This window comes from Carassius gibelio, chromosome A7 (assembly GCF_023724105.1).
Source record: "Carassius gibelio isolate Cgi1373 ecotype wild population from Czech Republic chromosome A7, carGib1.2-hapl.c, whole genome shotgun sequence".
NCBI lineage: Eukaryota > Metazoa > Chordata > Actinopteri > Cypriniformes > Cyprinidae > Carassius > Carassius gibelio.
In genome coordinates this window covers 38,855,419-38,880,488 of record NC_068377.1, presented here as the reverse complement: position 1 = coordinate 38,880,488, position 25,070 = coordinate 38,855,419, and the positions used below count along the sequence as shown (strand labels likewise).

Here is a 25,070-nt window from a genome sequence, read left to right as displayed (position 1 = left end):
TTGATTTGAGAAAAGACAACAGCCACTGAATCAGCTAACTCAACCATATTATGAGTGAATGCATGATCCACCAATACTTAAGATTTCCTGTGTTGAAACGTGATTTATTTAATAAATATGGATTTATAAATTAATGATTAGTATGCATGACAAGTAATCAATTAAACACTTTACAGAGGATGAGTCCGATGTTTTTACCAGTATAAAAAAAGAACACTGATCTACATACAGATGACTGAAAGCACTGTCTCTTCATTTTCATTTAAAATTCAATGCCTTTGAAAAAAAAAAAATCATAATAAAATTTGAATGGACCGATCTAAATCTCTTTAGTTAAAACTGCAGTTTTTTTCCTGGATTTGATGATATCATTCAGTCAGATACAAATTCAATACTATGCACATTCATAGTTGTTAAGTTCTGAAAATGGCAAAAATGTTAAACATTTATTACAATAAATGTTGTCATTTATATATTCCAACTCTCAGTGTGAAAGCCTAATTTGAGGGACAGATAAATATTTGTCTGTCACGTCACTGAATTGTTGGTCAAAACTCATTAATTGACTTTTGCAAAAATGTTTAATACGATTACACTTAAATAAAACACAGTTAGAGTTAAACACACACACAGAGAGAGAGAGAGAGAGAGAGAGATACTGTACAAGACCATCACCAAACAATAAAACAAGCACAATATGACAATAAAGAAATTTGCTCATACAAATAGCTGATAATCATTTAACATATAATCATTTCAGTGGAAGAGGTATTATTATTATTATTATTATTACTTGCAATGCAATTTACCTAAAAAAAGCTTCTGTGTCAAGTTGTTATCTTATAAAAGTAAATATATTCTAGACAATGAGAAAATATTGAAAGTACAAAGGGAAACTATATCCATGTAACAAATAGTCTGACTAAAGATTAATTTCAGACAGGATGTGTAACAGACACTTTTTGCAGATGCAAAGAATGGAGTAATGCTTTTTATGTGTGTGTTTTTCTATGATGATGACCCATCAAAGTCATGGAGGAAACCATATACTTCTTGCATCTACGTCCTCAAAGTTTACTTTTTCAACTATCGTGGATGCAAAGTCGCGGGGGTATTCGGAGATGTCTCGGGTTGACGAGATGCTTGCAAGCTATCTTTCGCCAGAATCTGCATCCTTGATTAAGAAACCTACTCTCCCCACTAAACCTTATAAAATAACGTAATTGTTAGTGGGTAAAGCTGACCAAGCTGTAGTTCAGACTGGTGCTGCGCTGCACACTATGGCAGTGTTACAGGCATACCAGGCTGACCTGTTGAATGAGTTGAGTGTGGGCAGTACAATCGACGAGGAAGCGTTCGCTGAGTTTCGTCGGGCCATAGGTTTGTCTCTCTTTGCAACCAAGCAGATGGCTCGTGCCATTGGCCAGTCTATGTCAGCTTTAGTCAGCACGGAGAGGCATTTGTGGCTTAATTTGACGGCCATTAAAGAAAAGGAACATTTGTGTCTTTTAGACTGTCCTATTTCTCCATCTGGCCTGTTTGGCGATTCGGTTAATATGGTTGTCAACAAGTTTGAGGAAGTAAAGAAACATGAAGAAGATTTCGTTCAGTTCTTTCCTTGCCGCACTCAAGGAGAGGGGCCATCAGCCACCCAGCCTTGCCCCGTTCCTTCAAAAACCAGAGAGGTTAAAAAGCAGAGCGTGGTGGACCGTGCTCCCCCTCGTATGGATTGGGGACAGGTTCGCCGTGCTCAGCAACCTCCCAAGCCAGACCTCAGGACTATCATTAATAAGAAAAGGTCCTGATGCTCTGGCACCCGTGCTGGTGGGGGTAGTCCCTCACAGGGTGGGGCGCGCTAGAGAGCTTTCGACCCACCCCTTTACCCTCATAAAACCCTTCCATCCCCGCCACTTCTTGTGCTTCAGGGGGTAGTGGTTTCCAGCGAGATATTAGATGTTCCAGTGTTTCCTGCTGTCATTCAGGACACGGAACTTCTAACAGCCCCTCAAAAGGAAGTGTTAAAATTGGTACCACTCTCAGAGAGTCTGGCAGCATGGAAACTTCTGCTGGGCATTTCTGCATGGGTATTGAGCACAGTATGGATAGGATACAGGATCCAATTTATTCATCATCCTCCACATTTCAACGGTGTGGTCTCCACGTCCGTGAAACCAGAGCTGATGCAGGTACTGTCTCAAGAGCTACAAACTCTTCTGGTTAAAGAGGCCATAGAACATGTTCCTCTTCCACGGAGAGAGTCTGGTTATTACAGCAGAGACTTCCTGGTTTTCCAAAAAAGGTGGGGGAGTGTGTCCAATCTTGGATCTTCAAGGCTTAAACCGTACAGTCAAAGCGCTCAAGTTCAAGATGTTAACCGTCAAGACGTCCGTGTCGCAAATGCGGCATCGCGATTGGTTCTTCATTATCGATCGATCATCACGATTTTGCCACAACACAGGAAATTCCTGAGGTTCGCTCTCGGGGGTGAAGCATACCAATTTTGGGTTGTTCCATTCGGCCTAGCCTTATCACCCCATAAGTACACAAAATGCATGGATGCAGTGCTGGCTCCATTAAGACTCCAGGGCATTCGCATTTTGAATTATATCGACGATTGGCTCATACTAGCACAATCTCAAGAGATGACGCTACAACACAGAGATATCGTGTTAGCTCATCTAGTTTCTCTGGGGTTGAGACTCAACACAGAGAAAAGTGTTCTTTGTCAGGCCCAGAGAAGGACTTATCTCGGGATCGTTTGGGATTTGATCACCATGTTGGCACAACTGTTTCCCACTCGGATCAAGACCATACGGCAGACCATGAGCAAGATCAGGCTAGGCCAAGATCTTGAATGTAGGAGCAGATTTACTGTCCAGACAGATACTACCGACGGGGGAATGGAAACTCCACCCAGAGGTAGTGAAACAGATTTGGAGAAAATTTTACGAAGCAGAGGTGGACCTCTTCACCTCCCATCAGACAGTGCAATGTCCCCTCTACTTCTCTCTCATGGCCCAAAATGCACCTGTATGCGTTTCCTACAGTTTCTCTGCTCCCGGGAGTCCTAGCCAGAGTTCGTCAACAAAGGTCTTGCCTCTTGCTGATAGCGCCATGTTGGCAGAACAGAGTGTGGTTCTCTGAGATAATATCTCTCTTCGACGGCTCGCCATGGGCGATTCTGGAGAGGAGGGACCTTCTGTCTAAGGCAGGGGGCACGATATTCCATTCCAGGCCCGACCTGTGGAATCTTCATGTTTGGCCCCTGAAGGGTAACAACTGAGGAACACAGGGCTTTCGCCGGATGTTATTGATACCATTCTTAGTGCTAGGGCTTCCTCCACCAGACAGAGTTATGCCAGTAAATGGGGTGTCTTTGAGAGGTGGTGTGTGGTACACAATGTAGATCCAGTCAACTGCCATATTGCTTCAGTTCTGGACTTTATGCAAGAGAAATTATCAAAAGGCACGTGCCCTGCTACTCTTAAGGTTTATGTGGCCGCTCTTTGGCTTGCCACACTTTGATTGATGGGATGCCATTTGGGAGACGCCCTCTTCCTTCGTGGGGCCAGGCGACTGAGGCCTACAGTAAAAACCAAGATGCCTTCTTGGGACTTAGATATAGTTCTCGAGGGTCTGGTTGAAACCCCCTTTGAACCTTTAGAATCAGCGTCTGATAAACTTCTGACTCTAATTTTATTCTTTTTTTTCTCATGGCAATAACTTCTTTGAAGTGAATTGGGGATATGCAGGCTCTGTCTATCTCGCTATAATGCTTAGACATTGCCCCAGGGAGGGTGAAAGTGATTTTGCATCCTCTTCCTGATTACCTGCCAAAGATCAGTTTTCGGCTGTACATCCGGTCATTCTTGAGGCCTTCTGCCCCCCGCAGTTCACAATGCCAGAGCAGGAGAAATCTTATAGACTGTGTCCAGTCCGTGTTCTTCAGACTTACATCCGCCGCACTAGCCAGTGGCGTAAGTCGGAGCAACTGTTCTACTGTTATGATGGTGGTAACAGAGGAACAGCTGCCACCAGGCAGACCATGTCTCATTGGGTCAGGGATGCTATTGCTTTGCCTTATGAGGCGCGCAGTCAAGCTTCGCCTATAGGTCTTAGAGCTCACTCCACAAGTGGGGTTGCCTCCTCTAGTGCTTTAGCAAGGGTTGCCCCCTTACAACAGGTTTGTGATGCGGCAGGCTGGTCCTCTCCGCACACATTCATAAGATTTTATAGTTTGGATGTTCATCCTACTCCGGGCTCTCATATTCTTGGGTCAACATAACAAGCTAATGGCTGAGGCCTTCTTGTGGTTTGGTAGCACACCTGCAAAACCTTAGGGGTGAATATGTCCCAGGACTGCTCTTCAGACAAAATGTCTTGTTGATGCACCTGTGGCTTATCTATTTATAGCCCCATGTTGCGGGCGTGCTCCGATGACGTCACCATATATTACCACTGGGTCAATTCTATCGACTTGTTACACACATTATTCACAGCTGGTTATGAATAAGACGTTTCCCAATTCACTGAGCAGCGCTGCATCTCGTTACGCTTTCTCAGGGAACAAGGTTACAGTTAAGTAACCAGGAAAATATACTACAGAAGAAGAAGAAAGTACTGGTATCAGATTGGTAAAGGATGATACTCAGAATCTTGGTATTGGACTTGCTCTTAAAAAATAGTATCTGCATCCCTAGATATTTTTAAAAGGTGATTTTCTGTTATGCATTCATTGTGTAGTGTTTGAGTTTAACGTCCTATTCCTGCAAAAGTCGTTGCATGGTGAGAACAACACTAAACCAGTAAATGTACACAACCAGAGAATTTAAAGAACTCTGTCTACACGGAGTACATATTGATCAGTAGACGATCACACTTAAAGTGTCTGATTACACTATGAGGATTTCAAACAACAAAGTATGGCATTAGATATCCTACGGTTATGGCTTCCATTTAAAGCAAATATATCAACTGATAAAATTACTCACTTGAATGCACTTTGAATAAACGCGTCTGCAGAATGTGTAAATGTATCTACAATAATCTTTTGTGATTCTGATACTGATATTAAAAGACCGCATCACTGGCAGTGAATCAATTTGACCTAACCACATATCAGTGCATGCATCTCTACACACAGCTCTAGAGAAAACCTTAATGTCATCATCCAGCTCAGTTGAGTTCAATTTTCATCCAATAGTATCTGTGCCATCAAGTTGATAATATTGACAAATATCAAGTGTCCTCAACTGAGCAAGCCAACATGTGACAATAGCGTAGAACCCAAACTCTATCGGTGACAGAAACGATCAGACTCTGTCAGGGGGCCAGTTCTTCTCTGGCCAAAGTTCCAGTTGACCTAATTTATGCAAAATGACACTCCTTTAACAAATTGGAATTTTACAAATATGAAATTGTTTTATGTGTAAACCAGGTTAAAGAGATGGGTCTTTAATCTAGATTTAAACAGACAGAGTGTGTGCCTCCAAAACAGCTCTAGGAAGACTGTTTGAATGCTAAATAGTAAACGGATCTACTGACTGCAGTTGATTTTAATATTCTAGCTATTAGCACAGAGTTTTGAGATCGGATTTGAAGAACTTTAATGTGAAATGAGCTTGCTCAAGTACTGAAGGGGTAAACCTTTTGGGGCTTTAATTATAAGTAATTCTGCACTAATGCTAGTGCCGAGTTAACAGAACCGGGCTGATATGGTCATACTTCCTGATTCTAGTAAGAACTTTGTATATGAAGTGCACAGAGCAACCACCCAATCAATCATTACAATAATCTGACCTTGAGGTGATGAACGCATTAATTGATGCTTCTGCATTTGACATTTAGAACATATGTTAGAGATATGCAAAAGAGAAAAATGCAGTATTACAAATGTTAGAAACATGGTTTTCAAATGAAGGATTGCTATTAAATAGCACACCTAGGTTCCTAACTGATGACTGAGAATTAACAGAGCAGCCATCAAGCTTAAGACAGTATTCTAGGTTACTACATGCAGAGGTTGTTGGTCCGTAATTAACAACTCTTTTTCTTTCTTTTTTTTCTCAATTTAGTAAAAGAAAATTACTAGTCATCCAATTTTCTATGTTTAATGCATACTGTTAGCTATGTGAATTGTTATGTTTCATCAGGCTGTGAAGAAATATAAAGCTGAGTATCATCAACAGTGAAACTTCCCAACAGTATAATGTGCAGGGTGCAACGGTCCTAGTACTGAGCCATGTGGAACTCCATACTGTATTGTGACTGATATAATACAGTATCTCTTTCATTTACTGCTACAAACTAATAACTGTCAGATAAGTATGACTTCAACCATGCCAATATAATTCCAATAATACCATATAATACCAATACCATAAATACCATATTTTTTTAGGTTATTCTAAAGAATGTTGTGGGAAATAGTGTCAAAAGCAGTGCTGAGAACATCCTGACGTAACACAAGGATTACATTTATAGGGCAGTGTTCCAAATTATGTACTGTATGTAAATGTATCTTATCATAATAAATGCTTAGAGAAAATAGGGGCTCTTTTGTAATAGGTCCATTTAATTTTGAATATTCATATATCTGATACCGCATTTGGTTGGGAGGGACTTATTCAGCAATAAATAAACATAGTTTCTGAGCACAATCTTATTCAACTAGAAACTCTTCATAGATGCTGGTGCGTATTAATTTTCATATCAACAATAGCATATTTTGGTTTGTAATGTATTGTCAGGGCATTATATTCCTCATGTGAATAATATATTGGATAAATTTTAAACCTAGCAATTGTTTAGAAACTAAAAATTATAACATTATTTATTTGTTACATAAAATGTATTATTTTCTTTAAAAGCCGGTAACTGCTGAATTGTGAAGTTCTTCTGTGAGGTTGATGTATTGATGGATTCCAGGTGAGTTGAATGTTTATGCACTCTCTACAGCAGGTCCAATTAAATCATTGTTGGATGTGTCCGGTCACAAATCAATCTTTAAAATGGGCTATATGGCATTTTTTTTGTGTAAATAAGGATGATAAATTGAAAAATATCCTTCAAATGCTGAGATGATGTAATATGTTTTTTTTATGTCTTAATTAGGATGGCCATACGTGTGATTTTGTTACTAACACTTTTTACTGGGCTGTGTGTTGCTAATTTGAAAGGTATGTTTAGGAAAATAATAGTAAAAATTCCTGGATGCAAAAATCTGTAATCATTGAGTGTCTTCATATTACATATCAATCAGATCAAATTATTAAAATTATATGGTCATTGAAATCTTGTGATTTTGCAGGGAATCTTGCTCTTAATGCCTGGGTGGTGCAGTCCTCCTTAGGAAACTCACAGGGAGCTGCTGAACATGCAGTAGATGGAAACAGAGACTCAAATTACGCGAAGGGCTCATGCACCCTCACTAAAGTGGAGTTTAACCCATGGTGGAGAGCTGACCTTGGAAACGTCTACAGTATAAGCAATGTTTCTATCACTAATCGTGGAGACTGTTGCAAAGAACGACTCCGAGGAGCTCAGATTCGTATTGGTAACAAGCTGGAGAACAACGGAAACAACAATGAGCTGTAAGAAATGTTTCAAATGTTTTATCATCTTGCGATATTTATAATGTTTGATCTAGTTTAACAAAACAGGAGGCAAAACTGTACCTCCTCCATAAACCAAACAATCAGTGACCGACTGCCATGGAGTTTCAACTAATTATTATTATTTTTTTTTTTTATTCAGATTGTTATTAGACATTTATTAGTTTAGACCACTGTTTATTATAGCAGTGTGATATAAAACATGAACAATCATTTATGAATAGTCTTTTTATTTCAGTATGTTGAATTGATTTTTAGGCATGTTTTTAGAGGCGTCTGGTTTTCACTTTTACACTGTTCTTTATGTATTTCTAGGGCTGCAACTGTTCTTACTGTTCCTAATGGCACAGTAACATTTGTGTTTGAGCCGGTTAACGGACGATATGTCAACATATTTTTACCTGGGAACGATGAAATCCTTACTCTGTGTGAAGTCGAGGTGTTTGCAGGTGAGGGATAAAGAGAGAACACAACTCTGTGATAGAATGTGTTTATGTACTGACTAATGTGTGTATTCTATTAACAGAAAAGGACAAACCATTGTACACTTGTGGTCCAAGTGAGTGCTCTTCATTTCTTTGAATGTTGTCAGTAACATATATATGAGACCTGTGCTGGCCAAATTAGTCAAAATGAGCACATTTTCATATATATATATATAACAGCCATAGCTCAGGCAATAGCCAGCAAAGTAACAAATTTTGAAAAATCAATCAAACTTACACATTTTCCTTCAGTTCTTTTCAATAAAATCATTCTTAATAATATAATTATTTAATGTTTAACAGGGAATCTTGCTCTTGGAGGCAAAGCTGTTCAGTCCACCACAAACAGTGGATTAGGAGTTGCTCAAAATGCTATCGATGGTAACAGACAGTCAATTCAAGCGCTCGGGTCATGCAGTGTGACTAACGGGGACAAGGACCCCTGGTGGAGAGTTGACCTGCTGGACGTCTACAGGGTAACCAGGGTTAGCATCACTAATCGTGGAGACTGCTGTGAAAAGAGGATCGAGGGTGTTCAGATCCGTATCGGAAACAGCCTGGAGAATAACGGCAACAATAATCTCCTGTAAGTGCTGTCTCTGTCTCTTAACACTTATACAAACAAATTGAGAAAATTAGTAAGATAAAAATTACTTTGAAGAAATCATTTTAATACAACATTGCCTTTTATAGAAGTATATCTGATACGCCCCTCTCTTTTTCTCTGTTCCTCTGTACAGGGTTGTGACTGTTGGGCCCATCCCACTCGGAGACACAAAAACATTTGAGTTTAAGCCTGTTAGCGGGCGATACGTCAACCTTATTGTGCCTGGACGCAATGAATACCTCACTCTGTGTGAAGTTGAGGTTTATGCAGGTGAGAGATAAAAGGAGAGAGAAGGTGTTGTGTAGAAATATGAAAAAAAAATAAAAAAAATAAAAAAAAAATATATATATATATATAATGTGTATGCAGGCTTAATGATTTTTATTTCTGATTTCATTTCCAGATTAAGTGGAATGAAATGACGTACATCACAGTCCACTGATCCGCTGACTACTTTTTTCTGAGCAATACTATTGCACTTTTTAAATTGTTATCATTTTACTTATGCACCTTTATCCTTCCTCCAGTTACCCCCTGAACACCCTCATCCTATTCTTTATCTTTGCTTTCTACATTAATAAATTACTACAGCATTGAATGTTGTATTGAATGTGTCTGACTCAAAAAACATTTGGATGTTTACAGTGAGGAGCACAAGACATGTAGTATGTATGCTATGTATGTAGCTATAAAAACACATTCCCACTCGTTTTGACAAAAGATATGCTCAGATGATTCGAGTCTGTTTGATGAATACTATTACATGGTTTTAAAAATAAACCATAAATTAACAGGGTTGCAAATTTATTCTAAAGCTCTCAAGGTGCAGAAAATGTTGTGTGAGGCAACAGATCATATTGCAACAAACATTTATCAATTATTTTAGCACTTTCAAATGACAATTTAAATGAATTAAATGTATTTATATAAATACACATACATATGCACACAAACAAATTGTAATTTAAATTTATTATATAAGTATATTATGTAAAGTTTCGTGTTCCGAATCCAAATGCATTTTGTCAAATGAAATGAAATTAAACATATCTTCTAATGACAGTAGAAGGCTGGATCTTAAAGGGATAGTTCACCTAAAAAATTCAAATTTCCTGTAGATTAACTGTAGTTGTAGGTGAATTAATTAATTTATTTTTTGAGTAGAACATTAAAGAAGATTTTTAGCTGAAACCGTGCTCCTTGCAAGTCAGCAACTACCGGTTTTGAAAATAATATTAATAATAAAGTATATCATGCAACACAAAATGAATACCCATGGCTTCTATATTGATCTTATGAAGAGGAATAATCATCTGTGCAAGAGATTGAACTTTATTTAAAACATTATTCATTGTAAACAGAGCTTCAGGCAAATGGGCCGGAGTGATGTCCGGTTCATGAACAAAACAAAGTGACTCTTTTTATTAAAGAATCAGTTGACCAAGTCGGACTGAACCGTCTGGAACCATTTGTGCTTCAACCAGCACAGATCTACAAGTTACTCAATCAAAACTCACTTTCAGACATCCAACAGTCACTCTGACTGTGATGAATGAACTAAGTCAGAGCTCCAGATCCTCCAACAGTCACTGAACTGAAGAAACAGTTAAACTCAGACCGAAGACTGATGAATCGCTGATATACATGCATGAACCGAGCACTTGAATGAAGGGCCAAATTAAAGTTTGTATGGTTCCTCATGGTCTATCTATGTAGCCTATGTGTTACATTATTGCATGACTGCATAAACAAACCAGTTCATTGAAGCAAACCGTCTGAAATATCCAATTTCACAGAAAAGAACATAAGGATACAGAGCAAACATAAGCAAATAACCTATGCTAGTCAAGGTTAATAGAGTTTATTTGTGTGGGTGTATGTGAGGCTTTAAAATTCATTTGAATACTTTATTAGTACCTGATTGTCATTCTTTGATTCTAGTATTACAGAGTGTTGACAACAATGTGTGCTATAAACCTCCAGACACAAAATGTAGGTAAGCTTACCCTGGTCTGATTAATCTGAATCATCCCTGTTATTATTATTATTATTTTTGTAGATAGCCAGTGTTACATCCTCCACAGCCCAATCAGTTAAACCTCACTCCCCGATCTCAAGAGACACACTGGAGACAGACGCTAGTGGCTGCAGTCATTTAGCCTCCTTGTTAGTGCGTCCTCCTCCCATGCCGAAGACCCGGGTTCGAGGCCCGCTCGGAGTGAATGTGAGGTGTGGTGGTGATGCCTTCAGAATTCGATCATGAGAAAGTACCTCCAGAGAAAGGAAGTGAAGCAGATTTTGGATTCAAACGTGCCTTGATGCCTTGTAATGCTGCCTTTGAATGCAGTATTTTAGAGTTTTCTGATGCAGTCGTCTTCTGTCAGTTCTCTTTCTGATTGAATATTGTTTTGTTTCACATGATAATCTCCAGATCATAGTCCTCTGGGTACCCCCCACCCATCCGGATTTCTGATCATAAATAGTCAACATGTTGAATATTTGCGATTTGTGAATGGGGTGCCTCTTCCGAGCAAATTCAGGCACTCTTAACACACCTCAGACCACAGGAAAATCTGAAAAAATAATCTTTGAGTCACTCCTCGTGTATATTGAGGCCATCTGGTGGTGGAAATGATAAATAAGCAAAAACAAATGTGAAATAATTTACTGAAACATGCTGTAGATTGATCTGCCTTTAAAAAGAGGTGGGTAGAGTACCCAAAAACTTTACTCAAGTAAAAGTAAAAGTAATTCTAGAAATATTTACTCAAGTAAAAGTAAAAGTGCTAGTCTTGAATAGTTACTTGAGTAAGAGTAAAAGAGTATCGGATAAAAAATCTACTCAAGTAGTTAGTTACTAGTTACTTTGGGTCATATATATGGAGCCTATTTTTATTTAGATAAATAGATAAAATGTATGTAATGTATGTGTGTGTGTATAAATGTATATATTTCATCAGCCTTTACTCCAATTTATGTAATTTATTATAAAACCCTGTCTGTTTACTTAAGTTACTTTACTTTACATGCCATAACATATTTTTAATACAACTGACTTTATATTAAATGTGAATTTAACATTGAAAGTTAATGTGATATAAATATTGCTACTAATCTTTCATTGTTCAGAAAGAGAGCAAATAACATCTACATGATTAAAGATCATTTTCACTGAATGTCAGAAACTCCCATTAAAATCACTGAAACTGTTAACACTGTGAAATCAATATCTTAATTATAGATTCGTACACACATCTGCACTTTGTTGTTTCTGACGAGAGAATTCGCCAGAAAGAGGTCTCCATTCAGTGAGCGAGTGAAGGAAGCACCGGCATTTTAGCGATGACTCATCTGATCACCTCTGATTGGCCATTGCATTCAAAAGCTCAACAGAATCTTGTGTGATTGGTTATAATGCGCAGCGCTGTAAAAACGCGTCTGTCTCTGGCTCAGCGCCAGCAAGCGATCACAGATCTGAATTCAGCAGCTGATATGACTTGTTGAACGTACTCGCACCGGTGTGATTGTATTAAAATTAATAAAATCTTAATCGGCTATTTTTTTGTCTTTTGGAAGCTGCATTCAACTTGACTCCCCTCTGTTATAAGCCACACACGTACAACAAACTAATGTCACAGTGGTATCGTGTACTGTAATCGAATGTAGCCCAAGTTATTACCTGTTAAACAGTAGACAGCACACGTGGTGTTCATCTAATAAGGATCTCCATCGCAAGCAAATAATAGCCTTTGTAGATTTGCTTTCAATTCAGTGCAGTTCCATAGCCCCGTTTTCAGCGCTGCTGATATTCTTAAACGTTATAACTCTGAGTGAACAACTTCAGAGCTCAGCTCGTGAGGCAGGGAGCTGAACGACTCATTCAAACTGATTCATGAACCAATTCACTCGTTTGCCAATTGGTTTGATCAAGCCTTTGAACAGAATTGACTCAAAAGAATGAATCATTCGCGAATGGGCATCGCTCATTGCCCAGAGAAAAGTAGACGGCGTGTTTGGAATAAACTGAAGCATTTATAACATTTATTGCTTTAAGATAAAGTAACGAGAGGGGCGTCGGCCACAGTAACGAAGTAAAAGTACAGATTTTTCCCAAAAAATTTACTCAAGTAAGAGTATAAAGTACCCATCTTTAAATATACTCCGAAAAGTATTAGTTACCCCGAAAAATTACTCAAGTAAATGTAACGAAGTAAATGTAACTCGTTACTACCCACCTCTGCCTTTAAACATCACTTCAGATGTCAACAGTGAAATAATGAAACATTTTATAATGACAAGATTTTCCAATCCTCCTATTACTTAAACATGTCTGTATTTGCAGAATCTGCAGACCTTTATTTCTGTAAAACATTCAATCATGCCTTATTTTTTAACGACATTTTATATACATTTAATTTTATAACTAAGTTAATTTTATAAATGCCTCTATACATTCTGAAAGCTCATCTACATGTTTAGTTCGTTCCTGTGTTAATGTAAGCTTGATCAACCTGTTTTGCGGCGGAAGTGTGTATGAGGAAGAGAAAAGAAAGAAAGAAGGGAGGAGCAACAGTTAGCTGTTAAATGTTTACCTAGCTTTAAACAATTTACGCCTGCTTTACCTTTTATGTGTATCACACATATGATTTAAAACTAAACTGGATATATTTATTGCATGTCAGGTCTTGTTTAGTCTCCATCATCTCAGTGTAAAGCACAAGATCTTGTGTTTTGAGCTGGACATGTGGAAGCTGAGCTGCTGTGTTCATCATTAGGATGCAGAACACAAGAGCTTCGATCAGGACTGCAGAAAGGTTGGTCTAGTGTTAATAGTGAGAATGTGCATGTGTGTTCACATGCTTGTTTGTGTGCTCTATATGTAGGATAATGTACGGTTTGGATTAAGCTGTTATTAGAGTAGTGTCACGAGTGCAAGTAGTGACGCACAAACAAGGGGCGTGGCCTCCATTTTAAATGATACATATATCTACACATGGACGGTTTTTTTTTTTCAGTCTTCTGCCTTTTGTATTAAATTGTATTAAATGTCAGGCTTTCCCAATGTTATAGGCTACTGGGGAATACACTACATAGCTGTTGTAACAAGTCACGCTGCCTGATAAATACAGATGTAGTGGCATAAAAACCTGAATTTAATAATAACAATCACCATCTTTATTTATTTATTTATTTTATTCATTATTATTATTATTATTATTATTATTATTATTATTATTATTATTATTATTTTAATAAAAAGGCTTTGGTAATATATCTGCAAAAAAAAAAAAAAGAAAGAAAAAAAAGGCATTACAAGGGAGTTACGAAAAAACAAAAAGTGAATATTTGTGCGGGTATGTTATTTTCTAATAAGGATGTGTTAAATCTTTATCAAGAGAAATAGGCAGAGTTAACAAGAATGCACAGCGAAGTATTCATCATTGTGCAGCCCACTGGAAAATCTAGAGGGAACCGTGAGGCGATGTCTTCAAAACGAAACCGAAACCAGACCCAGTAAACTATTAACACACTCGTGACGTAATGCCGCGTTGAATGTCGGGTAGAAGTCTGCCGCGGAGCTCGCGCTCAGTACACATCATGAAGGGGGCGCGCGAGAGCACGCTTCTGAAAGCTAAAATGACGGACATAAACAAATGTTATGTATTGATGGTGTAACGAAACTGAATAAATGAAATAAATGATTCTATGTTTATCAGATGACTGATGAGTTGTGAAGGTTCTCTGTGTGCTGTATACATGAGATAAACTTATGTTCAGTACACTTATGTTCAGAATAAAATGTTTTACCTCCATTTTTTATCGATAAATACTGATTAATTATTATATTATTAATTAATTAATGATTCATTATTATATATCCATTTTAAAATCGATGAATACTGATTAATTATAATTTATATTAATTGCATTGGTTATCATCTTGATAGTAAATTGATAATTCTGTAATGAGAACAAATAAATTGCTGGATGCAATTACTAATTAAATTAAGTACAATTTATTAAATTGTCTGAATTAAATACAGACCGGAGATCTAGCAAACATATACTTGATCAAAAACCTCATAATTTAATATTTTACTCATAATTTTATTACGTGATAACCTGATATATGCAAACAGAGAATGTGTTGTTTTCTTATTCACAGAAGCAATGTCATCAACTATTCAGCCCCGCCGACGAAACAGCAAGGATGTTCCTCCCAGACTGGCGTAAGAGATTGTTGTTACTAATTTCAGAAAATGAGATTATTTACCATATTGCCTATGATTTGTTAATAAATGATGGCAGGAGAAAACTACAAGAAAAATATCAACCTTCTCAAACTACAGACAAAAAACAAAAAACAAAACAAAAACAAAACAGAGAGAGAGAAGATGACTCATTGTTTAAAAATGAACAAAAATTATATGTTGACTTAAAATATGAATTCAATATAGTTTTGCCTTTGTTCAGGACTGAAATGACACTGACAGTCATAAACAACCACGAACCGGTCACTGTCAAATCATCTGTCCCTATAGACTAGATTATAACTGACTGAGATCATAGCATGATAATGAATCAGTTCTGTCTTTTGCAGATCACATCATGATGCCATCCTCATGAATCCAGGTCCTCCAGCACTTTACCGACTGAACACAGACAGAAAATATATTGATGGCAATCAGAAAAAGGTCAGACGATGGACATATGGAAAAAGAGACAGAAACAAGCAGAACACAGTCATCCTGCTGGTGGGAGAAACCGGAGCAGGGAAAACCACCCTCATCAACACCATGATCAACTACTTCCTCGGAGTGAAGTTTGAGGATGAAGAGTTTTACCAAATCACAGAAGAAGAAGAAGAAGACATGGAAGAGTCATTAACCCAGACATCTGAGATCACTGTTTATGAGGTGTTTGTCGAAGAAAACCCAACATCTCTGACCATCATTGACACTCCAGGATACGCAAACACTGACGGATACGAGAAAGACCGAGAGATCTCTGAGTATCTGAGCAGATTATTCTCAGACGAGGATGGCATTCATTATATTGATGCAGTGTGTTTTGTGATGAAGGCGACTCAGAATCGACTCTCTGGAAAAGAGCTTTACATATTTCACTCAGTTCTGTCTCTGTTTGGTAGAGATATAGAGAACAACATAGTGATTCTCTTCACACATTCAGATGGACGACATCCAAGAGATGCTCTCAGTGCCATTAAGAAAGCCCAGATTCCCTGCAGAAGAGATGGGAAAAAACAACCCGTTCATTTCTTATTCAACAACCAGCAGAAAGAGAAAAGAGACAAACAGTGTGAGAGTGATCTGAATTCCGCCTGGGAGATGGGAGACGAAAGCATGAGGGAGATTTTGACACTCCTGGAAGAGAAGAACAGAAAAAGTCTTCAGATGACGTTAGATGTTCTGAAAGAGCGAAGACGACTTGAGGCCTGTGTCTCGAATCTGAAGGAGCGAATCTGTGAGGAGGAGCTGAAAACGAAAGAACTGACTGGGATTCAGGAAGCCATCAAAGAGCACAGAGACAAGATTCAGAAATGTGAAAACTTTCAGTTTACAGTCCGAACATCTGTCAAAGAGAAAGTCTCCACAGATGATGAATGGTGGTGGAGCAGAAACCAAACCTGCTGCAATGTCTGTGAGGAGAACTGCCATAAGAAATGCTGGGAAGAACCCTCAAGCTGTGAAGTCATGAAAAAAAACCACTGCACTGTGTGTACAGGAAAGTGTCATTACAGTGAACACGTCAGGGAGAATAAAAAATATGTGGTGAAGACAAAGACCATCACGATGACATTTCACGAGCTTAAACTGGAGTATGAACGCACTGGTGAAAAGCCGAAAACCAGCTTTGATAAAAAAATATATGAAAATATTTCAAACGAACATGAAAGAAATAAGAAAGAATCTGAGAATAAAACCGAAGTAGAAGAGAAACTGGTCAGTGATCTGGAGAAGATTAAAAATGACGAGTCCAACCTGCTGCATGAAGCTTATATCATCGTTGTGAGTCTGTCTGAAATCGCACTGAAAGCAGACAGCGCTTTCACTCTTCAGCATCTGGATTTCTTGATTGACAGACTGAAGGAGGAGGGAAAGGATGAATGGATGAAGAACCTGAAGGATCTGAGGAAAACTGGAGAAGAACAGAAAAATAAGGGGGCTCTACATCATGTGATGGATTTCACTGGGAAAAATTGCAACCGATTTGACAATCGTGTAGCAGGTAAAATAATAATAATTAAAAAATAATAATAAATGCAACAAATCTGAAAATACAAGATGAAAAAGCACAACAGATGTAGATACATCTGAGAAAATATTTCACTTAAAAAAAGTTCCATTAAGAAATAACTTTTATGTTTTGTAAAATAAGAGTACCAGGAGTCAAAAAGAATGCATTACACTAAATTATCACATTATAACGTGTGTGTGTGTGTGTATATATATATATATATATATATATATATATATATATATATATACGTAATACGCGTGTGTGTGTGTGTGTGTGTGTGTGTGTGTGCAGAAATTACACTGAGAGATAATTTCAGTGCTCCGCTGAAATAAAAGCAGCAATGATACCAATGTTTCTATCATGTGACTTACGTCCTTGATTCTCCCAACACACACATTCAGTTTTGGCAATGTGCAAACTACACAAGAAGTCTTATTTCCATTTTATTATTATTATTATTATTATTTTTATTATTATTATTAAAGACGATTATTTATAGTGTTAATAGTGTAAAAAGTGCATGTAATATTATCTGAAAAAAGAACCTTTACATTAATTCTGTGTTTACTTTATTGTGATGTAGTTATGAGATAATCTCATAAAAAGGTATAATTTATACAATTTGTGTTTTTTTAATTTTATAATTTTTCATTGCAGCAGCAACAGCAGCATCCATACATCACCACCGGCGCAAAAGCATGGATGAACCTCCCGAAATAATGTGAGAAAACATTGCTACACATTGATTCAGAAGACTGGTGCTTAAAAAAAAAACACTTACATTATTATATTTTGGTGCAGTATTAATAAAATATCTCTTGAACTTAATACACTGCCTGCCACAAAAAGTCAATACGTTTCATTAAGTAAACACTTTAAATGTTAGGATTTAATAATGTTTTGGATACAGTGATCAATGTTTCTGGTGTGTTGCATGTTTGGCACCAATTCTTTCAACTCTTACTGATGCGGCGTGTACATCTTCATTCCTTAAACAACCACACTGGAAGATGCACATATGCCAGAATGACAATGTCAAGATGTATTGGACCCAAATAGTGAAACAGTGGTTCAGTAAGCATGAGGAATCATTTTAATTTATGAACTGGTCCACCACAGATTCCTGATCTTTACAGAGTGCTTCGACTTTCCAAATCTCGAAACAAGATCTCGACCAAAAATGCATGTTCTTGATGGAGGTAAATGTTGTGACATTGCATAATGTTGTCGAAACAATGGCACAATGAAAGCACAATGTTACACGAAGCTATGGCTGTCAAAGAGTTTGTGACTTTTTTTGGACAGGCAGTATATATAGAATAAAGTATCATAAGTAGCATCTGCTTATCAGCAAATGTGGTTACCGTTAATAAAAAAGTGTTTGCATTCAAAATTGTAAAATACTTTATATATCCTAATTATAAGCTCTTAATATTTATTTTCTCTAGAGCCGGAGTTACTCGTCTCAAAGATGAATTTATTGAACTCTACGAGAAAGATCACCCTCAGCTTCAGCAGTGCACAGAGAGACTGTGTCATATCATCAAAAAGTTTGAAAATGATTGCAGATTTGCCTCTGAAGCCTCTAGATTTGCAGGATGGGCGGGCATAGGTGGATCTGCTGCTATAGCTGCAGGATTAGCTTTAGCTCCATTTACTGTAGGGGCTTTTTTTGTTGCTGTTGTGGTTTTTCTTGTTTTCGCTATATGTACATTCATAAGTGCTCGAGGTATAAGTGTAAACTGCAGCTCTAAGAAAAAGCGCCAGATGACAGGATTAAGAAAAGGCATTGAATCTGAACTGAAGGGATTTCAGGATAAAATCAGCCCTATGGCTGAAAAGATGAAAGACATTCTTGAGCGCACTGAGACAATATTGGGAGAGCAAGATGCCACATGGATAGAAGATGTTACTGAACTGACCAAGCGGGTTTCTGAAACTATGGCTTTAATTTCAGAAGTTTATAGTGGGTTCAGCTTTGTGTTTAACATGATCTCGTCTGAAAACACCAGGACACTCGATGACATGGACAAACTAGCAGATACACACATAGATGAAGAAATAGAGGAAAGTGAGATGAACACAAAGGCTGGGAAATTCATTGTTAAAATGAGGAACTTAATCGATCAGTTACAAAACATTGTTAATGAACTTGAGAAAACAAAAGACAAACTAGCAGTTTATTAGAATACAAACTGAAAACTGAGGCAAGTTATTGCTCGATCCACCTGAAGCATCAATTCATCTAGTGACCAGACTCTCATTACAGCTAATAAAGTCAAGCCACCTTTATTTTTTGTAGTGCATACCAGGGTGTATAATTAGGGTGGGGGTGACTACCAAACTGTCCCTAGTAATCATTTTTATTAAACAATTACATATATGTATGTTTTTGTAATTTTGCAAATGTTCCATTGGTATTACTTAAGAGGTTAATGTAAATGTTAGAAAACTTAGAGAGCTTCCTATTGGCTGACATTAAAGAGAGGTGCTGTTATGTTAGAAATTCATTCCTGTTACAAACAGGTTTTATATTAGGCTGCTATGGTTTTTGTGTGACATGATACCATGTAACTCTCACTCAGTGATACAGCAAGTTTTCAATTCAAAACAACCATTTTTTGAGGGGAAAAAAAGTATAGTTTACATTGCTGAACTCTGTTGGTCGTTTAACATTTCTATAAAACAGTTGCCAAATATGAAATGTTTCGCTACTTCTGTCTGATCTCTGTGCATTCTATTTTGGTGAATAGAAACCCAGCTTACTTTGATCTGCCAAAAATGCATTTCTCAAACATATTTTTTCTGCTTAATGTTGTCAGTGCAGTTGTATATATATATATATATATGTTCTGCTTTCCCAGAAAGGTTAAATCTTCCGGTTTCAAAGCAAAGTTTACAGTGCAAAGCTTTTTACATGAAAAATACTTAAAAACGTGGCCACACGATGTAAAGTCGTGGCCTTGAAATCCTGTGTTGAGGAAACAGCACCCATTTCTCACCTGTGTGACAACAGCAACCTGGGGTTATCAGAGATGAATTCATAAATATTTTATTTTGTATTTAGAAATTAGTATATTAATCATTATAGAAATTATTACATTATATTATATCAACCATAGGCCTCGGCTACCGGACTGCATTCAAATGAAGTTTATCACGTATGGTACAGAAAGTAGGCCTACATAAATAAAACATTTTTATCCATCCCACAATCACAAACTGATCGTCTTTGTGCTGTAATATTATTATTATTATTGGTAATATTTTTATATTCATTATGTATTTGATTTCCCCTTCATTTCGATCTCTTTACTTGATTTTCTGAATAGTTTTGTAAATAATAGCCTACAGTAAATGTTTGACATACCATTATGCTGTATGACTGGAATGTTTACTGGAAGCAGTTAAAAGGTTGAATTTAAGATATATTTCATTTTATTTAGGCTAATTATAAATACTATCATAGGCGCCGATCCCTAAAATAACCGACCACCCATTCATTCATTTTAGAGTGTGTGTGTGTGTGTGTGTGTGTGTGTGTGTGTGTGCATAATATTTCTTATAGAAGTTTTCGATATGCTTTATATAAATTTCTTTTGATTAAGCTCCGTTTTCTAATTGGAGATCGGTTGAAATGTGAATTATTCATTGGATTTTAACTAAACGTTAAGTAGCCTAAGAATGTCAAAATGTTTTAAGTTATCATTATTATTATTATTATTTTTTTTTTTTTTTGCATCTAGGTTGTGTCTGTTTTGAGAATCTGGAGCAATATAATTATTTGATCTATTATGGCTAATTGTTAAGTGAGAATGTTATGTTTAAGTCATTATTTGTTCGTGCAGAGACTAATGTAAAAACAAAATATGAAAATGTGTATGTGTTTCTAACCAAGCCGTATAGGTGAACATGATGAGCGTTCATGATATCTTTATTAGGCTGCTTGTTGAAGATGACAGTGTGTGAACTTACAGCCCCAAAACAGGGAAGGGGGAGCAACAGACGAATCAATATTTTTACAATCTGGAAGAAGAGAGAGAGAAAACAAAACCTTTTTTATAGTGCTTCCTTTATATAATCCAAAATTTTGGTAGAAAAAACATTGCCATGCATCGATTTGACTAGGTTTAGCTCTGTTCATTTGTGCTGTTGTTTATTCACAAGTCACTATTTTAAGGGAGCTGTAAATCCAAAATGTTTTTGCAGACATGTGCGGAGTAAACCAGATTTGTATTATTGTCTTCTTTGCAGCTGTAAAACCAGAAAACAGCATTCCTTTCTTTAATGAACTTATACAGGAGAAAGAATCATCATTGAGAAGACATAAAACTGGATAAGATGTGTAATCAATTTCTAGGAAAAAGCCATAGGCCTTAGGTTGACGACAATTGGACACTCCCAAAACGTGGACCTGATGATACAGCTTTACACATATAGCAGTTATAGGTTAATTGCAGATTCATTTTAAACCTCTTGTAATGAGTTATGTATGCTCTATGGATCAATCAATCAATCAATCAAACTTTATTTCTATAGCCCTTTACAGCAGCCACAAGTTGTCCAAAGTGCTTCACATCAGATACAAATAACACATCATTTGAACTCAATATTCGAATAGAAGTAGAGAAAATACAATGTTACAATGTTACACCGCTACTGCGTATTAAATGCCAATTTAAACAAATAAGTTTTCAGTTTGGTTTTAAAGAGTACAACGTCTGTTTCAGTGCGCATGTCAGGGGGGAGCTTGTTCCAAAGCTTAGGGCCAGCAACAACAAAGGCCCTATCACCCCACTGTTTATGATTCGACTTAGGGACCTGTAAAGTGCATTGATCAGTAGAACTGCAAGCAACGATTTTGTCCACCCAGAGTTAAAAGCTCAGACAGGTACTCAGGGGCTAGCCCACATAGAGCTTTAAAAACAAACAATAAAATCTTAAAATCATTCCTAAAACGCACTGGAAGCCAGTGGAGAGTAGCTAAAACCGGAGTAATGTGTGCTCTTCTAGGAGTACTGGTTAAAAAGTGAGCAGCAGCATTTTGTACAAGTTGCAGACGGGAAAGAGATGTTTGACTCAGACCGACATAAAGAGCATTGCAATAATCAAGCCTTGAACTAAAAAAGGCATGTAAAGCTCTTTCCAAATCGTGCCTTGTAAGAAAAGGCTTAACTTTACTAAGCAGACGAAGTTGGAAGAAGCTCATTTTTACTACATTGCTAATCTGTGTATCAAATTTCATGCTGCAATCGAAAGTCACGCCCAAATGGATAAAGCGTTGAGGCAAGTTTTTATAAGTTAAGATTAGATTATACCACACTCTCTTAGTCGACCAATCAATCAAAAACTGTTAATTCAGAAATCCACGTATGTCTAATAGAAAGAGGCTTTGCAGTGTGATCATGGCCGACCAGAGGATGGTGTGATCCTTTCCCACATAGGATGAGAGGAAATGGGGGATGCCCAGGAAACTCCATAGACCAGAGCGTAACTGAAATAAGGTCAAAATATGATGAAGCTGGTAAACAAAACTTATTTTATAGTTTGTTGGTTATCATGTCACCGCATGTGTTTATGCCCAATGTAGACCAAGAGGGCTGGACTAATGGCTGATTTCCACATACAAAAATGTAAGTTGTGCCATAAGGGTGTGTTGTTACAAAATTTGAAAGATCCTCCCATCAGGCGTTCCACCTTTTTCCAGATCCTCATAGAACTGGCCACAACTGGGCCAAATTTATATTTATCATTTTTTATTTCCTGTGCCAGCAAATAATATATCTTGGAGTCTATGTGGTTTAACCTTGTCAGATTCAATTACTCTCCATGAAGCTTTAGACTGAGGATCAACCCAGATATGAAGAGCCTTAAGGACAAATAAAAAAATTGTTAACTTACCGCCACCGCCGCTATCTTGGCAACGCCTCCGGCCAGCTATTTCAGAATAACCAGACCAGCTCCTATCTAAATGAATGGGCAGAGAGTCAGAACTCCACTTTCACTGGTCACCGGGACATAAAAACAGCATGTATAGAAACAGCAGTGAAATATGATAAAAATCGCTGAAAAAAATTGATGACTTTGCCCCAAAATAAGGTTTAAAACGACTTTTTCCCCACAGGTTATACTTTTACTACGCATGCGCAAGGGTTCCTCAGCTGTGCGCATACGTCAGTGGAACCAGACGATAGGCTTAAATGTTTCCCGGCTTGACTGTTAAAAGCAGATGATTGGCTTTCCAGCGGGAGGGGCGGGACATGTGCACACAACCGCCATCTTTGCCGTTACGGGTTTTCCTTATATAGTTGGATTGAGGATTGAGGAAGTGACATGTCTCTTATAAACTGTCTCTGTTATTGTGTATCATTTGTAAGTGAAAACACAGCACGCTCATTTGTCGTCACACACGGCCGTAAATACAATCATAAAGTCAAACCTTTATTGGCATAATTATCAGGCCTTTACAGTATTTGCTAAATATATGGTAATATATTAATGATAGCCTATGTAAATAATGTTAAAGCCATACATGAACTGAAAGGGGAAATGCAACATTAAATATAAAAATAGGCCTATATCCTTAACCAGTTTCTATTCCTTCGACGTCACCGCCAACAGCAAATATGGCAGAGATTATATCAGGTAATGATTTATTTAATCTTGAAAGTGTTTAATGTGGAGTTTTTTTATTTTATTTTGCATGACCTGCCATGCTGAAAGTATCAGTGGATTTAGAAAAAAAGTAAATATATATATATATATTTTTTTTTTTAACAGGAAACAAAAATGTCGCTAGTAAATCAATGCTTAAAAATACCTAGAAACGATACTGCATTTCTGTAGTATGACTCAATGTTAAGTGATCTTCTTTGTCCTATTTCCTCTTTACATTCCAAAGTGTTTCCAAAGGCATAATTTCCGCATATTCATGACACTCTGACAGGAGCCTGTTTTTAAATGCTCTGGTGTGTGTCATCTGCATACAAAACGTTTACACACCCACTCATCAGAACAAACTTGAGCTCATTTTAAAGTATTTTATCTTTATGACATTAAATGTCATAATATTTATTTATTTATTTATTTTTAAAATGCTTTATACATAAAGAATGAAATAATACTTTTAGGGATTATGATTTATGTATTCTCATATGAGAAACAGAATCCAGTCATGCCAGTGGCTTATAAAGAGATGTTTTATTTAACATATGCACTAATAAATGCATTAACTGTCAAAGCTATACCAATAATTCACAGAGAAACAGAAGCCAGAACTTGTCTTCAATGGAGCCCATTTCTGGAATACATTAAGGAGACAAATATGTCCCAGTATTTTCTATCTCTATCTGTATTTTTTTTTTATTTACATGTAGTTTTTGCCCCTGTACGGCATGTTACACTCTCATTCAGTGTGTTTAGTGTGTAAAACTGCCTGCCTGGAATTTTGTTTTATTGATATTACATGAATGCAAATTATCTTTCATTGTGATCCTTTCATATTTTCTTCTTCTTCCTTTTAATTTGCTCTTGTTTTCTTCAAATATTTTCAGTCAGAAAAAAGAGTCAGGTTTAAAGACCATAAAAACAGCAACAACTACTTATATGAATAACATTAGCTCCTCCCTGAAGCATCTAATATAAGTGAAAAGAAAGTGAAAATTAGGGCATTAGAACGTCTCGGTTACGTACGTAACCCTCGTTCCCTGATGGAGGGAACGGAGACGTTATGTCGACCGACAAATGGGGTCTCACTTGGGAGGCCAATCATCTCTGATTTTAAGAGAAAACGCCAATGAAATTGGCAAGTGGATTAACACACCTGAGCCACTCCCCGTGCCAACGGGTATAAATAGGGCGACAGGTGCATCCACTCATTAGGTTTTACGCTGAGGAGCCGAGAACGTGTCCCGGCAACAGCGAATGGTTCAAGGTTGTGGCATGGGGACATAACGTCTCCGTTCCCTCCATCAGGGAACGAGGGTTACGTACGTAACCGAGACGTTCCCTATCTGTCGGTCACTACGAGTTATGTCGACCGACAAATGGGGTCCTATGGAAAATGCCATAACCTGAACCTTGTCACAACCCTGAGGCGCTGCA

The 25,070-nt window shown here is 37.3% G+C and overlaps 2 protein-coding genes across 3 annotated transcripts; both read left to right on the top strand.

Moving 5' to 3' along the window:
- Window positions 1-3,898: 3,898 nt before the first annotated feature.
- On the top strand, window positions 3,899-11,101 carry LOC128017545 (uncharacterized). Its single transcript, XM_052602948.1, has 6 exons — window positions 3,899-3,977; window positions 7,310-7,592; window positions 7,929-8,069; window positions 8,400-8,684; window positions 8,839-8,975; window positions 10,956-11,101. Exons 1-6 carry the CDS (start codon window positions 3,899-3,901, stop codon window positions 11,099-11,101), a joined length of 1,071 nt encoding a protein of 356 aa, XP_052458908.1.
- A 2,147-nt stretch (window positions 11,102-13,248) lies between these two features.
- On the top strand, window positions 13,249-19,810 carry LOC128017785 (uncharacterized). 2 transcript variants are annotated; one of them, XM_052603308.1, is made up of 5 exons: window positions 13,249-13,519; window positions 14,872-14,935; window positions 15,307-16,955; window positions 17,628-17,688; window positions 18,416-19,810. In XM_052603308.1, exons 2-5 carry the CDS (start codon window positions 14,877-14,879, stop codon window positions 19,152-19,154), a joined length of 2,508 nt encoding a protein of 835 aa, XP_052459268.1. In that variant the 5' UTR covers window positions 13,249-13,519; window positions 14,872-14,876; the 3' UTR covers window positions 19,155-19,810. The 2 variants fall into 2 exon arrangements, with proteins under 2 accessions (XP_052459268.1, XP_052459267.1); XM_052603307.1 differs by having other exon boundaries at window positions 17,625-17,688.
- Window positions 19,811-25,070: the final 5,260 nt, after the last annotated feature.

What these genes read in the sequence shown, in the direction of transcription:
- LOC128017545 (XM_052602948.1), top strand. Translation starts at nt 3,899, where the DNA reads ATGCCAGAGCAGGAGAAATCTTATAGACTGTGTCCAGTCCGTGTTCTT. An exon ending in CCGCCGCACTAGCCAGTGGC is followed by an intron (nt 3,978 to 7,309) that starts GTAAGTCGGAGC and finishes GTGATTTTGCAG; the next exon opens with GGAATCTTGCTCTTAATGCC. An exon ending in GAGGTGTTTGCAGGTGAGGG is followed by an intron (nt 8,070 to 8,399) that starts ATAAAGAGAGAA and finishes TTAATGTTTAAC; the next exon opens with AGGGAATCTTGCTCTTGGAG.
- LOC128017785 (XM_052603307.1), top strand. Translation starts at nt 14,877, where the DNA reads ATGTCATCAACTATTCAGCCCCGCCGACGAAACAGCAAGGATGTTCCT. An exon ending in GATGTTCCTCCCAGACTGGC is followed by an intron (nt 14,936 to 15,306) that starts GTAAGAGATTGT and finishes TGTCTTTTGCAG; the next exon opens with ATCACATCATGATGCCATCC. An exon ending in ATTTGACAATCGTGTAGCAG is followed by an intron (nt 16,956 to 17,624) that starts GTAAAATAATAA and finishes TTTTCATTGCAG; the next exon opens with CAGCAACAGCAGCATCCATA.